This window comes from Barbatula barbatula, assembly GCF_947034865.1.
Source record: "Barbatula barbatula genome assembly, chromosome: 4".
NCBI classification, from domain to species: Eukaryota; Metazoa; Chordata; class Actinopteri; order Cypriniformes; family Nemacheilidae; genus Barbatula; species Barbatula barbatula.
Genome location: NC_136768.1, coordinates 3634375 through 3654128, shown reverse-complemented (window position 1 = coordinate 3654128; position 19754 = coordinate 3634375). Strand labels below are relative to the sequence as shown.

At 39.4% G+C, this 19754-nt stretch overlaps 1 protein-coding gene across 1 annotated transcript; it reads right to left on the bottom strand.

The window, feature by feature from the left end:
* Positions 1 to 1316: 1316 nt before the first annotated feature.
* On the bottom strand, positions 1317 to 19506 carry slc41a2b (solute carrier family 41 member 2b). The gene is made up of 11 exons (XM_079455038.1): positions 19418 to 19506; positions 17921 to 18527; positions 17619 to 17726; positions 15968 to 16039; positions 14864 to 15008; positions 14624 to 14770; positions 11821 to 11968; positions 11655 to 11734; positions 7734 to 7865; positions 6353 to 6501; positions 1317 to 2398 (listed from the first exon to the last, which is right to left on the bottom strand). The coding sequence occupies exons 2-11, from the start codon at positions 18416 to 18418 to the stop codon at positions 2213 to 2215; spliced, it is 1665 nt and encodes a 554-aa protein (XP_079311164.1). The 5' UTR covers positions 18419 to 18527; positions 19418 to 19506; the 3' UTR covers positions 1317 to 2212.
* Between the last annotated feature and the right edge of the window lie 248 nt (positions 19507 to 19754).

Here is a 19754-nt window from a genome sequence, read left to right as displayed (position 1 = left end):
GAGAAAGAGTCATATACAGGTTTTGAAACTTGGAAATGTTGTGCTGGGGGTTTGAATATGGCTTTGCTTTAATGGGGTGCTAATACACAAAACCTCCGTCCCTCTGGAACGTTTTGGGAGCCGTTTATGAGCCGGCTAAAGTTTCAGGGTCCCTGGTCAAATAACCCCCATTAAATCCTGAAGACAGCACAGTTCAACAGCCCACATTAACATGGTCCGTCTAGACTCAAACACACGCACAGGGCTCTTTTGTCGACAAGAACATATGGACACAACAAAAACGTACAGGTCATAAGTGACGTCAAGAAAGATCAGCCTTAACACAAATCTTGCTCATACCGAAGTGTTTACACTCATGTAATAGTCCAAAATAGACCACATGTGCAATAAAAATCTAAATCATAAAAAACATGGGAAGAAAAATGTAAATGTAGATCTGTGAATATCAAAAAAGAAAAGACGTTTCTGGGCTTGGCAACTGATTTTAAAATTAGTTTTACAAAAGTGCTGACAGATACTGTAAAAGGTTTCAGAGAACGCTTTGTGGTGCTTGATCTATAATTTTGGCAGCGCTCTTTGTCATCAAATAAAACATGCTTTGTTTCATGGTTTGCGTTTTTACAGCTCTCGATCCCACACAGCATGCGAACAATGAAAGTACTTATTGTTTGAATTTATGTAAAGATGAACACAGACACACACACACACACACACACACACACACACACACACACACACACACACACAGACACACACACACACAGACACACACACACACAGACACACACACACACACAGACACACACACACACACAGACACACACACAGACACAGACACACACACAGACACACACACAGACACACACACAGACACACACACAGACACACACACAGACACACACACAGACACACACACAGACACACACACAGACACACACACAGACACACACACAGACACACACACAGACACACACACAGACACACACACACACAGACACACACACAGACAGACACACAGACAGACACACACACAGACACACACACAGACACACACACAGACACACACACACACAGACACACACACACACAGACACACACACAGACACACACACACACAGACACACACACACACACACACACACACACACACACACACACACACACACACGAGTTTTTAAATTAATACAAGGAGGGTTTTTTCATGCCGCAAGAGGGAAAAACATTATACGCAGGTACTAAACTTGACATTGTTTCATTAGAACGCTACTGGACTCCTGGGGTATCTGGATTGGGAAAATAATTAATATCAGACGATTGACAAATATTATGCATACATTTATGAACCTTTATTACACATTTCCAGTATCAAAAAGGCATGGTAGAAAGAAAAAACAAGATTGGTGCATATAGAAACTCTTCTCCCATAGAAACTGTTGATGGCACCTCAGAATAACATTATACAAAAAGATCTCAACACACAAGAAATACAGACTTCAAGAGCTTTTTCTGGCACATTCATTCCACTTCATTTTCAGGTAAATGTAGCCAGTGATTGACACAAATAGCTGGTGACACAAAAATAAAGTACCATTTTGTTCAGTTCGGATCATTCTTCCTCTCTGAATAAGTTTGAAATATATCATTTTTTCCTTTTTTGAATATATTTGAGCAAATATCACCAGACTATGTTTCAGAAGCTAATATGAAAGAATCTGGCACTGGTTAAGTAAACGTGCAGTTATACTGTTAGCAGAAGAATCATATTGAACAGACGGGAGGAAGTTGTGCCACCTGGCCTGGAAGTATAAACTGTGCACAACAGAGGATCACTGGGCAAAATAAAGAAGTTAAGAGACAAAACAAAAGGAAAATAAATAATCCCATTTCACATATTTTTATTTTAAGGGCTTATGTTTGTTCTCATATAGTAAACTTGATAGGCCTGAAGATGCAATGCTTTTTTTCTGTCTCGTCTAATACACTCCATCTTTTATTGCATCCGGTAAGTACTGAATCTCTCAATGGAGTTGTCAGTTTAAGAAGAGCCATAAAACGCTTTTGCCTTGTTGCCTTCAATGCTGCTAAAGATGCCAGTTCAAGACGTAAGGAAGTGACCCACATTTTGGGCAGAAAACCATCAGATTTGGTCCGACAGCAGCCATACAAGGCATTGGGGTGGGAGAGCAGGCATGGAACGGTTCAAATACGGACCTCAGTCCCCAACGTCACTGTCCTGGTCCCCGATGACCCAGAGGAAGTGGAAGCTGAGCGCCAGGAAGGCAGTACCCAAAAGGTCGCCCAGCGCTGTCAGGTACGGAATGGAAAAACTGTCCGGGTCTTTCCCGCTTTTCCACATGGAATGAACCATCCAGTCTGCAATGCAAAGCAGCAAGAACACCTGATGTGGGCGAAAGGGAAGAAGAATTGAAAACATGACAGGCCTGCAACATGCATGCAAAACGTAAAAGGAGAAGGATGTGTCATGTACTCATGGAGGTCAACTTGTGTGTGTCAGAGTGGTACGTTTACCATCTTGCATATTTTGAAATAAGAATATGTGGGAAAAATATACATTTAATAGATATTTTAAGTAATAGGATCTAAAGGTTCTTTTTGCCACAATAGTTTCTGACCCAAATCACATGCAAAACCCACAGTCCCTTATGTGACTACTTTGCTTCTTCCCACGTACGGACACAACAGGAAATTTCTTAACCAGAAAAAGACAGCAGGAGGCCACTCAGAAGTAAAGCACAAAGTGTTTGTTTACGCAACTTCTTTGAAAAATCCGCCTCTGAACTGAAAGAAAATCCAGACGTTATTCCAAATATATTGAAACCAGCAAGGAAAAAATCCTAAACCCTTTCAGATCGGAACATCACAGGGCGTTTAATCTACCGCAGTTCATTAAACGCCAGCAAATTGGCCCCGCGTTTGCCTTTGCAGAGGATTAAAATGTTATTTTGTATCAGCGCGGCTCAGCGGATGCCAGTTTGTTTGCCTAATGGAGACGTAACGTTCAAAATCTTCATCTCGCATTCAATTAAAAGTAAAAAAGATGGACTTTTTGCCTCTATTCCCCCCCGCGTGTGCGTGCGAGCGGGTGAAAGACTTTCATTCGGGCTAAATAAAAATGAAGGCTGGCCATTAATCTGGATGACAGGTCGGTGAGAAACTCTATTTAGAGGTCTGACCGTGAGGTTAACCGGCCGGACGGCTTTCATTTATAACGTTTCTATTAAGGGCAGCGCTGAGATGGTTAAAAAGCGATTGGCTCGCCACGGCAGATCCTGAACTTCAATTTAGGTGGAGGGGAATAAATGGCCATTTTAAAGGCTATTAATTCTGCCTGCCGGGCAACGTGACAGCGGTGACGTTATTTCAATATTTGACCTTCTACGTCCCTGACTGTGAGAACATTAGAACGCCAACTGTTTGGATGGAGATTCGGATATCGTTTTCCTTCTGTCTGGCTTTTTATTAGGGCTTTATTAATGAACGATTGTACAGAATGACCGGGAAAACCGAGGGCTTCCCAGTCGCTACAGGAGAGTGATGGTTTGTTAATGTATACATGCTGTAGAGGGTTGACAGCATCGGTCTTGTAGTTCCACCCTGGGCAAACACACAGACATACTTTTCCATAACTCACAAGTACAGAGAACACAGTCAGAGAGACGGTTCAAGGCTTCCACATGTGTGTGTGTGTGTGTGTGTGTCTACATACATTTGAGCTAAATAGGAACCTACAATCTATGACTGTTTTCATGTTAAGCCGATTATCACTAATATCCACCAGAGGCAGAAATTCTCTTTTAGACAAGATATTATGTTGTTCCCTTTGATTACGGATTTAACCATGTAAAAATCTGTATGTTGTCTTGATATCAACAACATAAGTAAACAGTATTACGGTCTTTGTAACTAGGCCTAATATTACACATCAAGAAATCTATTAGATGTAATAAATACTCGAGATACGTTATATTTCAAGGGCATTTTTGTTCCAAGCGTCCCTTAATTTGTTTCCAAACGACAGCCAAGCAAAACCCCCCACATACACAAACAAGTTTACTTAGCTATCCAAATAAGAACATGCCAAAGACTTCTACTGCTATTAAAGTTCATTCTAAACATCACAGCCTAACCCTAAAAAACATTTTAATTTACTTATGAATAATTATTCCAAATGAGGAAAGACCCATATGTACCCACAGGGAGGGTTTCTGACTTGGCTAACTTCTGGGGACTAAATATACAACGTATAATGAAGTAAAGACGATGTTTACTTCATTATTCGTTGTATTTTTTGTCCCCAGAAGTTTGCAAAGTCAAAAACAATGAGCAGTTTTCCTGTGGCTCAGTGGTTGGAGCATGGCATTAGCATGGGTCCCATCCCAGAGATTGTACTTAGAAACAAATGTATAGTATACTGCAATGAAAGTCGCTTAAAAGCATCCGCCAAATGCATAAATGTCAATGTAATGACTACAGACTAATACTGATATTTCCCTGGAACGGCATTCTTTTAATGTTCCTAAATACTAGGTGGGAAATATCAGAGATGTCTGGAACACAACATACTTGTACTCAAACTACTTTTGCATTTTTAAAACACGAACTTTAACTTTTATCACAAATTATGTTCACGTGAGGGGATGTCTGGTTCGATTTAGCAAACACAAGAGTTGCCATGTAAACACACAGAGAATCAATGACTACAAACCAGTCCACATGGGAAATTCTTTCAGTTAACAAATATAAATTACATATGTACCCTATATAACCACTAAAATGCTTGAATATCTTGGGCTTGGCGAGTTTTGATGTTTGCACGGTTCATGGCCTAAATGTAAACAGAACATGAACCAATGCTGTCTGTGTTATATTTTGTCTGAATTGTTTACCGAAACCTGATATGTTGTCGATGCGTGCTTTTAAATACAACCAGTATTTTATATAAGAGTGCCTAAAACAGAGTAACAGGAAAAATTCAGTAACACACAGGTTTGGTATTTGTATCTGTCTGTTAACTGCAATTGCCTCATTCTGATGTCACAGCTTGGCAATACTACTACCTGTAAGGAAAAAAACGAGTTTGTTCCTCTGCAAACACTTAGCAGCTATGTATTGGAAACTTTGTTTTAACTTGGAATGTCCTTCTCTAAAGAAGTCGCCGTTTTGTCTGGAATTCTATGGATGCCTTGTACTTGAGGAGCCGTAAAGGTCAGAGGTCAAAGGTCAGTTTCCATGCACCTGACAAGTGTTCAACAAGACATGCTATAGCGTCTGCTGACTGAGTTGTGGAGGTTTCGTTTAGAGATTTTCCTAATAAAAAAGAATCCAGAGAGAGATGGATGAAGTATGAACTAAAATAATTAAATATGAAGACAAAGACAGGTCAAGCTCAATATGCCAATAAACGCTCCCCATCCATTCTCCCTATCTGTCCCTGACCTCAAGGATCATTTACGCCAGATGATTGAAATAAAGTATTATGGCCACGAACAAAGCGTATCACAGAGACACGTGTGCTTGGGTTAGCAAGGGCGTTACGCACACGTACGCGCAAACTTCCTAAAAATGCCACAGACTCCACACGCATGTAACATGTCTCCGCCTGCGCTGAATGCACTTACTGAGGTTTCCCGCGGCTAATCGATCTTAATTTGCCAGCATAACAATTGATAAAATCACTCTTCAGAAATAACCAAACGCTCACACTTAATACACACAATCAACACATGATTTATCGCTACATCAGCGTGGTTTTGTTCAAAGGGCAAATTGAGCTAAAACCACTGGGGAGATTCTAAAAGGTTTCCATGTTTCTAATGGAGAAAACACATGTAACACAGTGGCAGACAAAAGCTGCTTGTTGAACATTTGTCTCAACTGAGCTGTACATTAATGAATGATTCGTTACATTTATATAACACTTCACATGGAAGGGGGGAATCTCCTCAAGCACCACCTATGTGCAGCATCCGGCCGGATGATGCGACGACAGCCATATTGCGCCAGAATGCCCACCACACACCAGCTTATTGGTGGAGAGGAGACAGAGTTACGAATGGGGATGATGTATAGAGGTATGATGTATTTGACGCAGGATGCATTCAGAAACAATCGGATGGGCCACGTGGAAATGCAGGGGTCTTGAGAAGGGTTTTTAAAAGTGTAACCTGACGTGGGGTGGGGTCTTATTGACAGAAACCTAAATGCATATATAAATGTATATATATATATATAAAACAGACAAAATCTAAATGCATATAAATATACCAAAAACCAGACAAAAATATTAATTCTTTTTAATTCTATTTATCATATTTACATCTGGCCTGCTCACCTGGAAAAGAGCAGCAGCCAAATATACAAGCATGAAGACGGGCGTCAGTGTGGTGTGACCTCTCTCCATCAGATCAATGGTGTACAGGAAGATCATATGACCGGGAACGACCAATAACAGCAGTACCTGTGCTGACCGGTGATTAGCCCCTGAGCAAAAAGATCATATGAAATTTCAGTCGAATGTGAAAGAAAGCTGAACACATATTAATGACTGTTTAAAATGTTTGTTCGTGGGGTCTGACAGGTCAACTTCGTGCTCAACCAATGGAACTGAGTGTTGTCTTTCAGTGATCTCAAGGAAGCATTGCATTGATATTCCAAAGGCATTTTAGTTAAAGATTTTTTCTAAAGACTTAAACCCAAAGTATTAACTTCTAAACCTATACATTTATATAGCAGACGCTTCTCTCCAAAGCAACAAAGTATTGATATTAAGTTGTGGTTGGTCTTTTTATGTCTACATGCATTCTGAATTGTGATTGGTTGTTTCATTTCCATCATTTAACCTAAACCATCAAGAATAATATTTTGCTGCATTTGGGTCTTCCTCTGGAAATGCGAATCTAGTTTTCCACGTCTGTTTGCTATCATTAGTGGCCAAGAAATGACACACTCCCAACTTCTATTGCAGTCAATGATGATATCCTTAAAAACGGAAAAGACACAGAACGTAAACAACAACAAATGTGTAAAGGTCCATTATTCTATACTTAGGCGCATAATAATTCATGCATAAATATATTTTTTGCCAATAGCAAACGTCAGGCTCCATTGGTACCCCACTCAACCACCACAGTATCGCCTCCATGTGCTCTCTGGCCCGTGGAGGAAGAAGCTTTACGCTTTATTTTCCAGATGGCGTTGCTATGCAGTGGGCACTCTGCCCTGTGTGTGCCTGGGCATCTGGATTGTATCCCCGCAGATCTCGTTTTGTTAAGAAAGAGTGCTGCATCAAAGCTCAAGGGATCTGCGTCAACACGTCTGTATTGTTTATAGGAAACTTTCACTGCAGTTTTAGAGATGGATGATTATACACATAGCGTTACACACACTCCATTAACGGTAGTGTGTACTCACGGATGAGCGTGTTGCTCTAAACACTCGTAACCGTCTCTCTCTCTTGCTTATTCTGAGGTGAGAGAGAAGACAAACTGTCTTCAAATGTTTTCAAGTTTGTCTCTTACGCATTAATAGACCCAATGCTTAAAAGAAACACATCGAGACAAGATCCTCAAGATATCGAGACAAATCTGATGATACATTTTTTATCTACATATACAATTTAGAGATGTATGCATGCATTTCTACATATCATGTGCATGCGTATGTGCTTCCGGTTTTGTTATTTTTACAGCACACAGGTGCAGCAGTTGACTCACCTGTGCCACAGAAGGTACGAAAGGGACAGTAACAGCCTTTGGCCTCTTCGGGCACCTCTCCGGGAGCGCAGTGCAAGTGCAGATGGGTGGAGATACGGCTGGACTGAATGGCCACCAGGTTTCCCCCGATACCTACAACACAATATCATTCATATCAGACATTACATACTGACAGTACAGAGCTGGAATTCAAAGAAACAAGAGGGATTGTTAGTTAGAATAAATGTGCCTGCAAGATTGACTTATACGCTGAATAAATTCTTACTTTAGTAAAACTGATGCAGTGAATATGAACACAGGCACAATTTGTGACCATCAAACTGACAGCCACGAGTCTGTGCTCAGCCTCTATATCTTCCATACACACACACACACACACAGAAATCTCTCCCGAGTAAAGTAGTGTGGTGTCCAGAACCGCAGTAATGACGTGTCACGCCTAGCGGTTCTGGGAGAAGATAAGAATAGGAGAGACAACACAGCGACAGAGGAACAGCAGACGCACAAACACATTCAGTATTTTAAACCATGGGGGTTGTGACTCTGCTGACAAGAAATAGAACAAAATACAATAAACAAGGACAACAGAAGAAACAACAGAATAGAGCAGAACAGAATCCAATATTGTAGAGTACAACAATGAGCGTATAGAAGAGAATAAAATAGAGTTGAATAGAACAGGGTCAAAGACGAAAAAGGGTTTTAGCATAAAAACAATAAGTGTAAAAGTGTTTTAAATTGTTAAAGATTTAAAGTTTTAAAACTGTTTTCTGTTTATTTAATTGCATTTTTGTTTTACCGAGCAAAACATAAATATTATAGATTTTCCCTGATTTACAGAAGACACCAACTAATATGTCATTCAGTGTAACGTACTTGTCAGGCATATTTACAACAAAAATGTATTCATGACATAATAAAAGACTTTAATTACTTTCACCCCAAATGCTAATTAGTTTTAGAAATTAAAAGTTTTTTTCCCCAGCCCTAGGTTCTCCTAAGAATATTTTACTCATTTAAAGCACAATAAAAATGTAATATGCTTGCTTGTTTCATTATATATCGGAATACGCACAAGTCAGAATAAGCATGTTGTTTGAATTTGTGCATAAACATTGTGATGTAACATCAACCAACCAAATTTTGACATTTTATTCTCCAAACACCTTAAGTAGTAGTAGTTAATGTGCTTTCTATAGACCTAAAATCTGTTTTGTACATTTGTTTTGATGGGGACATCTTAACGTCTTCGACCCAACAACAAATTGAAACTGAATAGAATAGAACACAACAGATCAAAAGAAAACAAAAGAACAAAACAAAAAATTATAAATTGAAACTGAATAGAATAGAACAAAATAAAACAGAAAAGAGCAAAACAGAAAATGTTAAATTAAAAGTCAACAACACAACTAACTCAACAGAACACCGTAGAATAGAATTAAATGGTAAAGAATAAATTAAAGCAGAACAGAATAAATCAAAGAAAATTAAAAAGCTCTTGCCACTCATTAAAACGGCTGTAATGGTGTTTTCACTCAAAGTGTTCAGTAATGGATAAACTGGAAGAGGGTTAATGGCGTTTAAAAGTGTCTGTTTACTGGCAAGCCATTAGAACAAACAAAATCAACAAATTACTCCCTTCAGCCTTTGGTAAAAAAAAAAACTGTATTCGTTATTATAATAATTCAAAAGCAAAGACAGGAAACAAGCTAATGTCCATGTCACACGTACAGTGATGCATGCAGGCCACTCATAACACTTTGCATCAGTAAAGCGACGGTTATCTTTAAGCACTGCATATGCGTCTGCACAATTAGTCCCAACCAGGCTGTGTTTGTGTTTTACGCGGAGGTTAGCGTTAAGCCATGCTGTGCCACGTCTCCGTGGCTCTGCTGGAGAGACGCCATCTGCGCCCAGGAGTGTGTGGGCATGTGTCTGCGGTTTATATTAGCCAAGGCTACGGTTCTGCACTTCTCACAAACAAGCAACAAGCAGGAATGAAGAAATGTTTTGGGCATCCCCGAGCAATGGGTGCAAAGCCTGTTTTTGCTGGGTCCGCCAACAGAAAAATGGAACTGACATATATGGGCGCTCTTATCTGGGGCACAGATGTGACTGGCTGGATGAGCAGCGGGGGCGTGTCTTTATGTATGGTTTCTGTCGCTGTCTATGGGTGGAGTCACGATCATTTGCTCTATTTGTGCAAACCGGAAACTATTTTTCTGCACATAAGTGGTACAAGTGTGTCTGTGTCATCTTCTCTGACTCACTTCCTGTTGGGGCAGACAGGCCGTAAAAGAATATGTTACTCATATTTTGCCTTTCCTTTGTCAAACCTCCTCTCTGGATTTCATTCGTAACTTCTGGGCATAAATATATATATATATTTCAGTTTTATAATTTTCAGTGTTCCTGAATTAACTATTGATAGGTATGCGTTTAGAAAAAATCATGATTTTTTATTCTGTGGACTACTAACAATACATCCCAAATTTCAAAATGATTTTGTCTATGTGCATTTATTTGGAAAGTACTGAGAAGTTCAAACATTATAATTTATGTCATAACTTCTGTCATAACAGTTTTCTCATGCTGTCAGTCTTTCACATTGCTGTTGGATGACTGTATGTCACTTGATTTTTATGAATAAATACAAATTGGGATTGGTCTCATAATTTTTTCTGCGGCTATTATAAGTTATATTCAAATAATTTAACTAATAACTCCAAAATAAAAATAAAAAATTTGTTTTGTATAATGATATATCATGCTACGACATATCTTTAGACCCCTACTGACAAACTGTTTATATGTTACAAACAGATGTTCGGTGCAGTGGGGCGAAAACGTGCAAACAGACTTCAGACAACGTAAATGTCTCTCATTAGTGTGTTTTAATTAACGCTCATCTCGCTCTTTGTGGAAGTGGCATGGTAGTGCTTCCTTACCAGTCACCGTGAAACTGAAGTACCGCAATTATTGACCCTACAGCCCAAAACCCTGCTTCTTTTCAGCTGTATTCCAGCTATATCCCATTCTTCTGCTTTTCATAATAAGGAAACAGTCATTTAAAATCACGTCCCCAGAGCCGCCCTGAGGACCTGAGCGAGGTTTTAAATGAGCAAGATTATAACAGACATTTTATCAGGTCATAATCGTCGAAGAGGGGAGGAAAATATCAACCGTAATGTTATTTGGAGAGCACTGATGCGGGCCGTGGACACGAAGACGATAAGTAAAAGCTTCCTAATTGAGGTTTTAAAAGCTTTAACCTTTTAGGAGGACACAAACAAAGATACAAGAACAAACTCAGACAGGGTGAAATGGGAATATTGATGTTTTAGTTTAGCCTTTAACATGTGATATTGACTAAAAATGTCAGGAGTTCTGCGCCAGCGTGTTGAAAGTAAGATTACATTTATTTAGGCACAGTTCACCCAAAAATAAACTCTGGCGTCGAATGACATCGCAGAGGAAATTTGTAGATTAATAGAGACTTTAATCCGTATATTCACTATATGAAATCCTGAGTCAATGGCTGGCGTTTGAGAGATTTCATTATTTTTGCAACGTAAAGTCAAGTTAGTGTCAGTCGAGCATCAGCTTAGTGTCCGTTATAAACCACTAATCTCATCACACTGTCATTTCAACACCCAAGAACTCTCATTGGTCGATGAACGGCTGGTACATTTCATACCAATTGTGCGCTATAATACTGTGTAACTAACAATAGATTCGATCAGCAGCATTCTTCAGAATCCCGTTCGGGGATTTTACAGAAGAATCAAAATCGAAAATAAGTTTAGAATGCCCAAAAGGTACAGTAAGTCAACTATTTTCAGTTGATCTGTTTCTTTAACAGAGAACACACTGAACGTGAGCATTATGAAATGTTATTGCATTGCTGACAAATCTTACCATTGATAACAGGCGTGTACACCACGATTCCAGCCAGGTTGGGATCAGACACAGTTTTGTCTAGGATAAGTCCTCCAATACTAAAACCCAGAAAGAAAATGTTGTTATTTAAGGGCTTTTGTACGTTTTTTTGAGAAAGAAACGTTTATTTATGTTTTTATCTGACCTGCTGATGAACATGGCCGTGATAACAGGCTCCCAGCCCGAGTACAGCAGCTGACGGCTGGCTGGGTGTTTGGAGGAGATGACCATCCACAGCGGGGTCAGACACATGAAGAAGGCACAGACCAGAGACGAAACGTACGGGTGAGAGTCTGAGAGAACAAGAGAGAGAAAAACATAGCCAGGCAAATTCTTTCAATGAAATGTTCACAAACAAATGAGAAAGAATTATTATGATTCGGCCTGAAATTCACAATTTATTACATCGGGGTTATGACTGAACAGAGAAATGTTGTTGCATTATGTAAACTTAAAATTGCAAACCATGCAACTTTTGACTTTATATCACCATTTCTGTTTGAAACATAAAATTGCAGGTAACTTTATATGAAAACCATGTCACAAAAATTATAAATCACTATTATAAGATTACTGTTGCAAATAAGGTAAGATAAGGAGACCTCATCTACTAGGAAAAGTTAGTGAAAAAAATATATATTCTTGTGATTTCAAACCTTTATGGCTTTCTTTCTTCTGCAGAACACAAAGGAAGATCATTTAAAGAATGGCGGAACCCTTTGACATGCATTGGTTTTGTGTCTACACATAGATGTGAATGGATATGTTGTTCGGTTACCAACATTCTTCAAAAGATCTTCCTTTGTGTTCTGCGTAAGAAAGTTATACAATTCTGAAATGACAAGTGGGTGAGTAAACGATGATTTTTGGGTGAACTATCACTTTTATTAATTACTTGTACAAATAGAAAATACAGATTCCAGGAGGATTATGATAATAAAAAAAAATTTCCCATATGCAATTATTTATTTATTCTGCAAGTTAGAGCCAAATTTCCAAGTCTCTTCTAAGAAAATAAACTAATAAGAAATGTTAATGGATCCGTTTGGGAACTAGGGAATTCTCACCCCATCCATTAGAGAAATCTAGATTTGTTATATTGCCCTCAATCCACTACTTACTTGCTCTAATTGGATTCAAGAAGAGTAATGCTAAAAAATTATCTTCTTAAAATTCGGATCAAACCTTTTGATGTTGGCACCACTCCAAAGAAGAACTATTTCTCATCCCAAATCCCCTTCATCATACACTTACAACCCAAATCTCTAAATCCCAAAACAGAGCCAGTGAGTATATCACTACATTAAGTTTGAGATTGTCATGACAGGCCAGCGGTTTCGGCTAATGATGGCATAAGCTGCTCTCTCTGTCGGCTGGCACACGGCTATGGTTTTTGGCACGGCGTGCCGGTGCTGTTTTGCCCTGCCCTCACCTGACCTAACCTCTCAAGAGAGACGCAGGCTAAAAAAGGAGCGGAGTGCTGAGTTTGGGCCTGAGTGCCACTTATCACAATGACTCATCAAGGCCCATTAAACCAGTATAAACACAAGACCGCCAGTCAGGGCGGCCCGCGAGTGACTTTCACACCTTAATGTTTGTGTTCTACTGCAGGAGTGGGAAAAGGCGATGAGATGTTTATATGTGTGTGTCTGAGAGAGGAAGAAGCGTGTTAGCTCTGATCCAAAATCTAGAAAGCTTCCTCGCTGCCTACATAGGCAGCTACCTTTAATGCAAGACCATAATAATGATGAAATATGTGAAACATTACTTACAGTACACTATATAGGCAGCATAATGTTGAATATTAAATGACATAACTTATATTTCTCAACCCTTGTGCAGCACCTTGGGTGTTCATCGCCAAATTGCAATGCATTTTGGGATTGCCTTTTTGACAAAGGTTTTGTGTGAAGTGGTCTTATGATCTGGTTATTACAAAAACGTATTTACTGAGATAAAACTACGTTGTACCTTCTAAAACATCTTTCCCCTCAGCAGAAGACTCAAAATGTTTTCTAGGTAGGCAGCTCACTAAGTTTGCGAACACAAAACCTAGTTAATTAGTTTGTATTAGACGTTAAGATATTTGGTGTGTGTGTGTCTGTGCAGTAGAAAGACTATGTGTGTGTGTGTTTCATGAGAATGTGGAACTGTAGACACAGCCAGGTCATGAACTCTGCCACAACACTTTCATTGTCCAGACATAGACTCAATAGCAGCATGACCCTACCCATAAAACATATCAACCCCACGGGCCTGCTCCACCGTAACTTACGCACCTCACATCTGCAGACACCTGCAACAGAGAGCCTGTTTGTGTGCGGCACAAATGTGCTGTTTTCCTCAAACCTGTCCATGAGAATGTATAATTCACGTGCCAAGCGTTAAAACCACTTCTGACATATGCGTTTAAAGAACATTTGCTCAGGAAGCAAGAGAATCTAATGAGAAGGATTCTAGTGCCCTCTTTTGGTGTAAAACTAGTAATACACGTGACGTGCTGTAAAGAAGTGGGACATGTCCACAATGGGAAATTGAAATGCGTGTAATTAAATCGCAATGTACATATTAATACAAAATAAACATACCGTCAATATGTGCACATACAGATTTATCAAATGTGACCTGCCACCTATTCTAGGCCACCTATTCTGCCACCTATAAAAGCCTTGTGAGCCTCAATGTGTGCTTTCTACGTAGACAGCTCATTTCTAAAGCATGAAATAAAGTAAGTGATCTGAAATGCTTTTCGACAGAAAACCACATAACACTCCATGTGAAAACTACACAAGTACCTTGTCTAACACTCTACAGCTGACTTGATAGGTTTGATATTATCGTGCTGTTTAACACATTACTCTCAAAGCTACTGTGAGCGATTTAAGCCTTTCAGAACCAAATACAATTTGAAAGACGTAAAAAACATTCCCTCCCTGGTCCTCTCTTACCCAGACAGTTGTAGAGGCCCTGGCTGATCCAGGCCAGGATGGCCAGCGTGATGAGGTCACCAAAGCTGGCAGCAATGGGCGTGGCTACATTATCGGGGTTGATGCCCGTCTTCTTGGAGCCCACGATCACACCCACCATTATTATACCTGAATCAGAACACATGAGAAAGTTAATTTACATAAACAACTGACATTTTCACTACACTTCAGAAGCATTAAAGGTTAATGTGTAGTTCATACCCTGTAGCAGAGATGCTATGAAGGCTGTAGCGACACTACTGGAACAGAGTAGCACTGCATGATTGAATTGGAACTTTCCTTCAGGAATCCAGCCCAGTATCACAGCCGCTACCGCTGCCAGGAAGCCAATGACTGTGGCCTGCACCTGAGAGACAGGACGGGTAACGGAGAGGAAATAAAGTCACTACTGTTCAATAGTTCGGGAGCTCTTTACTAAAACCCACAAAAACGTTTGATTTGATATGCTTAAATGTTTCAAATATGCATCATAGACAAAAATATAATTGCCAAAATGAATTTCTTTCATTACAACAATGAAATATAATAGATTTTTTATATGGATGACTTCAACAAAATAAAAAGCTGTCAATAAAGGAAATTCCTTCAGTACTGTTTAAAAGCATCACAGGGTGAGATCTCCAGAAGCTGGATGATAAAATGTGCGTTTTTGCTATGTGAAGGGGTAGGTACTTTAAACATGCAAAGAAATAAGTAAATTAACATGAAAATAAAAAAACAATTGTTATTCTATTGCTTTCATGAGTTTACTATTATTCTAAAGACCTTCGAGAGTTATACACCGCCAACGCACCCCTCAAAAATGGTTACTCCTTTAAAAACTAAAAAAACAAAGAAACATTGGGCTGTAAAACAAAATAGTAATTAAGATTATCTTTTACTACATTTGAGCTCAGAAGATGCTTTTTAAACTTTGAATCATGCTGGATTGACAGACATATTCCATCAGGTCCATTGCTGTCATTAAAGCAAAAAGAAACCTTCCAAATACTGAGACATTGAAATTCATGTCCACATCTATTTTCACTAACATTGTTATGCTGGTACTATTTTTGGAATTATTGAATTAATTTAATTAAAACAAAGAAAGATGCCAAATATGTTTTTTTAGCATTTTCATTAACACCTGCTTGAAAAGTACTTTCTTTGTCTTGTGTACGTGTCGATGACAAGTTTTTAATTCCTTATTATCAATCTTTGAAATAATGTTTGCAAATTTATGGTAAAAACTCTGATGCATAACATTTTGGCGTATTTAAAGGTAGACAAGGTGATATGTATATACAGTATAGAGAAATCTCTCACCTGTTTCAATGCCAAGTTTCCAATAATGAGATTCCATTTCTCTATGGGCGAGTCCATTTTCCCAACATTCACCTAAAGACAGCAAGATTGATGAATATACACTTTTCTCCTTTTTCCCCTTATCTGCAGTCCACAAAAAGAAACATTCTGCGGTGGAATTAAAGCGTACAATTACTGTGATTTTAACCAAGACACTGAGTATCAATTTTATTGTGGTATGTGAGTACAGTAATCCTCCAATGTAAAAAAAATGACTTTTAATGTAGTGAACTAAAATGGATTTCCAGCATTAAAAAGATCCCACAGAGCATAGCTTTCTTATTTATATAAACAAACACAGATGAGAATAAACCAAAGTGAACCACATTTTTTATTAACTAAAATTGGTAAAAAGTAAGGTCTATATATTAAAGAGTAAAGTATCATCTGAACACAAGATAACAATGTTTTGGTTTCGGAATGGATGTCTGCCCACAGAGAAACAAGATGTCCGTCTCCTTAAGTCAACATGGTGCGCAGGTATGTGTGGTTAAGAAAATAAAGGAAGCAAATGTAAATGTGAAACAGCCGTGTTTAGGAGAGAGAAGTTAAGAGAACGGAGAGCAGCTGTGCAAGGGTGAACAGAAGGACTCTGACTCAACACCAGAAGGGTTTGTTTATTTTCGCCACCTCGAGAGGGGATGACATATTTGCCACAAGAACTCGAGACGTTGAACTGCATGGGTTAAAACCCCTCAGAGCGCTACAGTCCCGACCAGAGGGCTGAGAAAACACAGCTACCAAAAAATGAAATGGCTCACTCAGCGGATGATGTGGACTTATTTATGGAAATGTGCACATTTGTGACTTTTCCCACATGGCCTTGGTTATATCAGTAGAAGGAAAAAGTAGATCATCCAAAAAAATTTAACTCTTGCATCATTTACTCGCCCTTGCGCTATTCTAAACCTGTATGACTTTCATTCTTCTGCAGAAAACTTAATAAGACACTTTGAAGAACATTGCTGACCAAATGACATTGGACCTCATTGACTTAAATTGTATGGAAACAAAACCAGAGACACACACACAAAAGGAAGCCATATAGGTTTTGAACGACATGAGCGCAAATAAATGTTAGAAATTATATTTTTGGGTGAACTATCCCTATTAATTTCAATGAAAAACTAATAAAACAAACTTTTTATTTTTTTGCACTGGTGACTCACATAAAAGACCAGAGACATTCAGGAGTAGTTTCCAGCTATTCATTTCGTTACAGCTTGTGAGCATGCATTCCTTGCTCAGATTTATGGAAAAACACCAACGGAGCCATAACCATAATGACATACTAGCGCTTTATTGTACTACACATGATGATGTACAGAAAGAGAAGGTCGTATGAATCGCCAGGTCCTGACAGGTGTCAGCAAGCCTGAAACAGCCTCAGATCTCATCATAAACTCCATCACGTCTTACAAGACTGACTCTTGTTGCCAAGTTATTAAATGACATGTGTTGGAACACCCACACTTATCTGTAGGTGCTACATCACAATAATATTGTGAAAACAGTAGGTGGTGTATTTACTAGGCTTTGACAGACTGGTCTTACAAACATGATGAGTAAGACATCATGATTGCAAGCGCACGTCGTGTGTTTTGATACTAACCGCTGTGGAAAGTCTGGAGGCCAGAGTCATCTCCAAGTTTCCTTTCAAACCAAGGAGCGCGGGAACCAGGATGAAGATCTCTGTGATGTTCTTAAAAGCTTCCCAATGCTAAGAAATAAAAGATTTGCAAGAGCAGCGAATGTAAATGGTGCTTCTGACAAACCCACTTTCAGGACTTTATTATACGGTGGTGCCTCCTTCCATGCAAGCCTATGCCCTCCCAAGCAAAGATCATATGTCTGACAACTAACCACCCAGCTATTTGCAATCCAATAAGTGTGAAACATCTGTCAAAATCTCACCTGTACTATATCCAGTACCACTCCGGCCGAAACCGTCCCAAAGCCGGCCAGGAGAAAGGGCACCAGTATCTGCAGTGCCATGGCCAGCGGCGACTCTTTGGGCATGTTTCTGGCTGTCTGCTGCTGCCCTTCCTTATCGCTCTCCTCTTCTTCATCCGCTTCTTCTCCTGAAAGCCTGACCTCTGGCAGCATGGGTTCAGTCTCCGCATATCGACCCTCTCCCACCTCAGAAAGGCTGATGGACGTGCGTGTGCTCCGGTCCGAGTGACGCCGGGACTCACGGTGGAAGCCGTTCTTGAGGGACTCTGGTTTGGGCGTGCCAAGGTCCACCATGGCCAACCGTTCCTCCTGTAGGGCAGTGTAGCCTGAAGGTACCATGGTTTGAAACAAGGATGGTATGGGTCTTAAGGAGAAGGAGCTCCAGGTTCCCCCAGCCTGAGCTGCCAGACTAGGCCCGAGGGAGCTGAGTACAGCGCCCCCTATGGTTCGAAGGCTCATAGTGTAGATTGAAGATAGGTGGGCTCATGGCCGGGACACGAAGAGGACCAGTGGATTAGTTGAAGAGGCAGGCGTCCATAATTGGTGTGAAGTTCAAGCACCGCAGCGACTGTAAAAAGCGTAAAGAGAAACTGTTAAACGCTCTCTTTGCTTTAGATGGTCCCTGAATGAAACCTAAAGACGACACTGTGATTATGTGCTTTCTTATATTTATTCTGCCAGCAGCTGTCATTTGATCTATATGCTGAATTGGCCAACACAGTGCTTAGTGCACAGACTGTGCGTCAATTACCTAATCATCAATTACTAAACAAACACCACTGGTGCTATCTTTCCCGTCTCTTTAGTTGGTTGAATATTACACGCGTGATGGGGTGTATTAACCAAACTAACTCTATAAAGTCCAAAACTGATAATAATTTGAATAGATGATTTCATCTGACATTGGACATAACATGAAAACAAATACAAGTACACAAGTACAGCATATAAACACAACTAAAGGCTATAAAGCATTACAATATAAAAGCATTAGAAATCTAAGCCAGTAGGCCATGTGGATTTCTCATAATGTTAGGGGGAACTTTGTAAAAAAGTAGAAAAAGTTGAATTACAACTAAATCTAAAGAGCAATCATTTAAACGTTTTAAGTTTAGGTCACTTGAATATATTATGTAAATGATGCGATGCCGTGGCAGAAAGCGGACAGGTTTAGCTGAAACTTGAAGGTCAGTTTAAATCTTAAACTAAATATATGAGATATTTGAAGTTTAAATAGTTTACATTAAAAAGACTTAATGTTGTCTCAAGCTTTAAATAAACACATTGTGTTATGCATTGGAATAGTCCCAACACATCACAAAAAACACTTTCAAGCCACCACACCATAAACACTTAACGTTAGATCGCAAGATCTTGACGAATAAAAATATTTCATTTAGTCAATGGATGATGTAACTGAGATCTCTGGATAATAAAATAATCGTATCGTGTATTTACCGTGATATCCGTGGATGCAAGTTCGACTCTTCCCTAAACGCGACACACTGGCGCTATGACAGAAGCGGCGCGTCATCACTGCCGTGCACTGCGACAGGCGAGAACATTTCAAAATAAAAGTTCGGAACCCAACTTGACAGTTTCAGATACTGCTGGCGTGAGTCTTTTGTATACAGCCAAACCATCAAAAACACGCATAAAGAATAAATACAACTGCAAATAAATTATAAGCTACTATAGTAATTCAGGTTCACAAATTTATTGTTTAATGCTAAATATAATTCTGATTCAGAAACGTAAATGGTCAGGCGAGCAACAAACAACCTTTGTAATACAT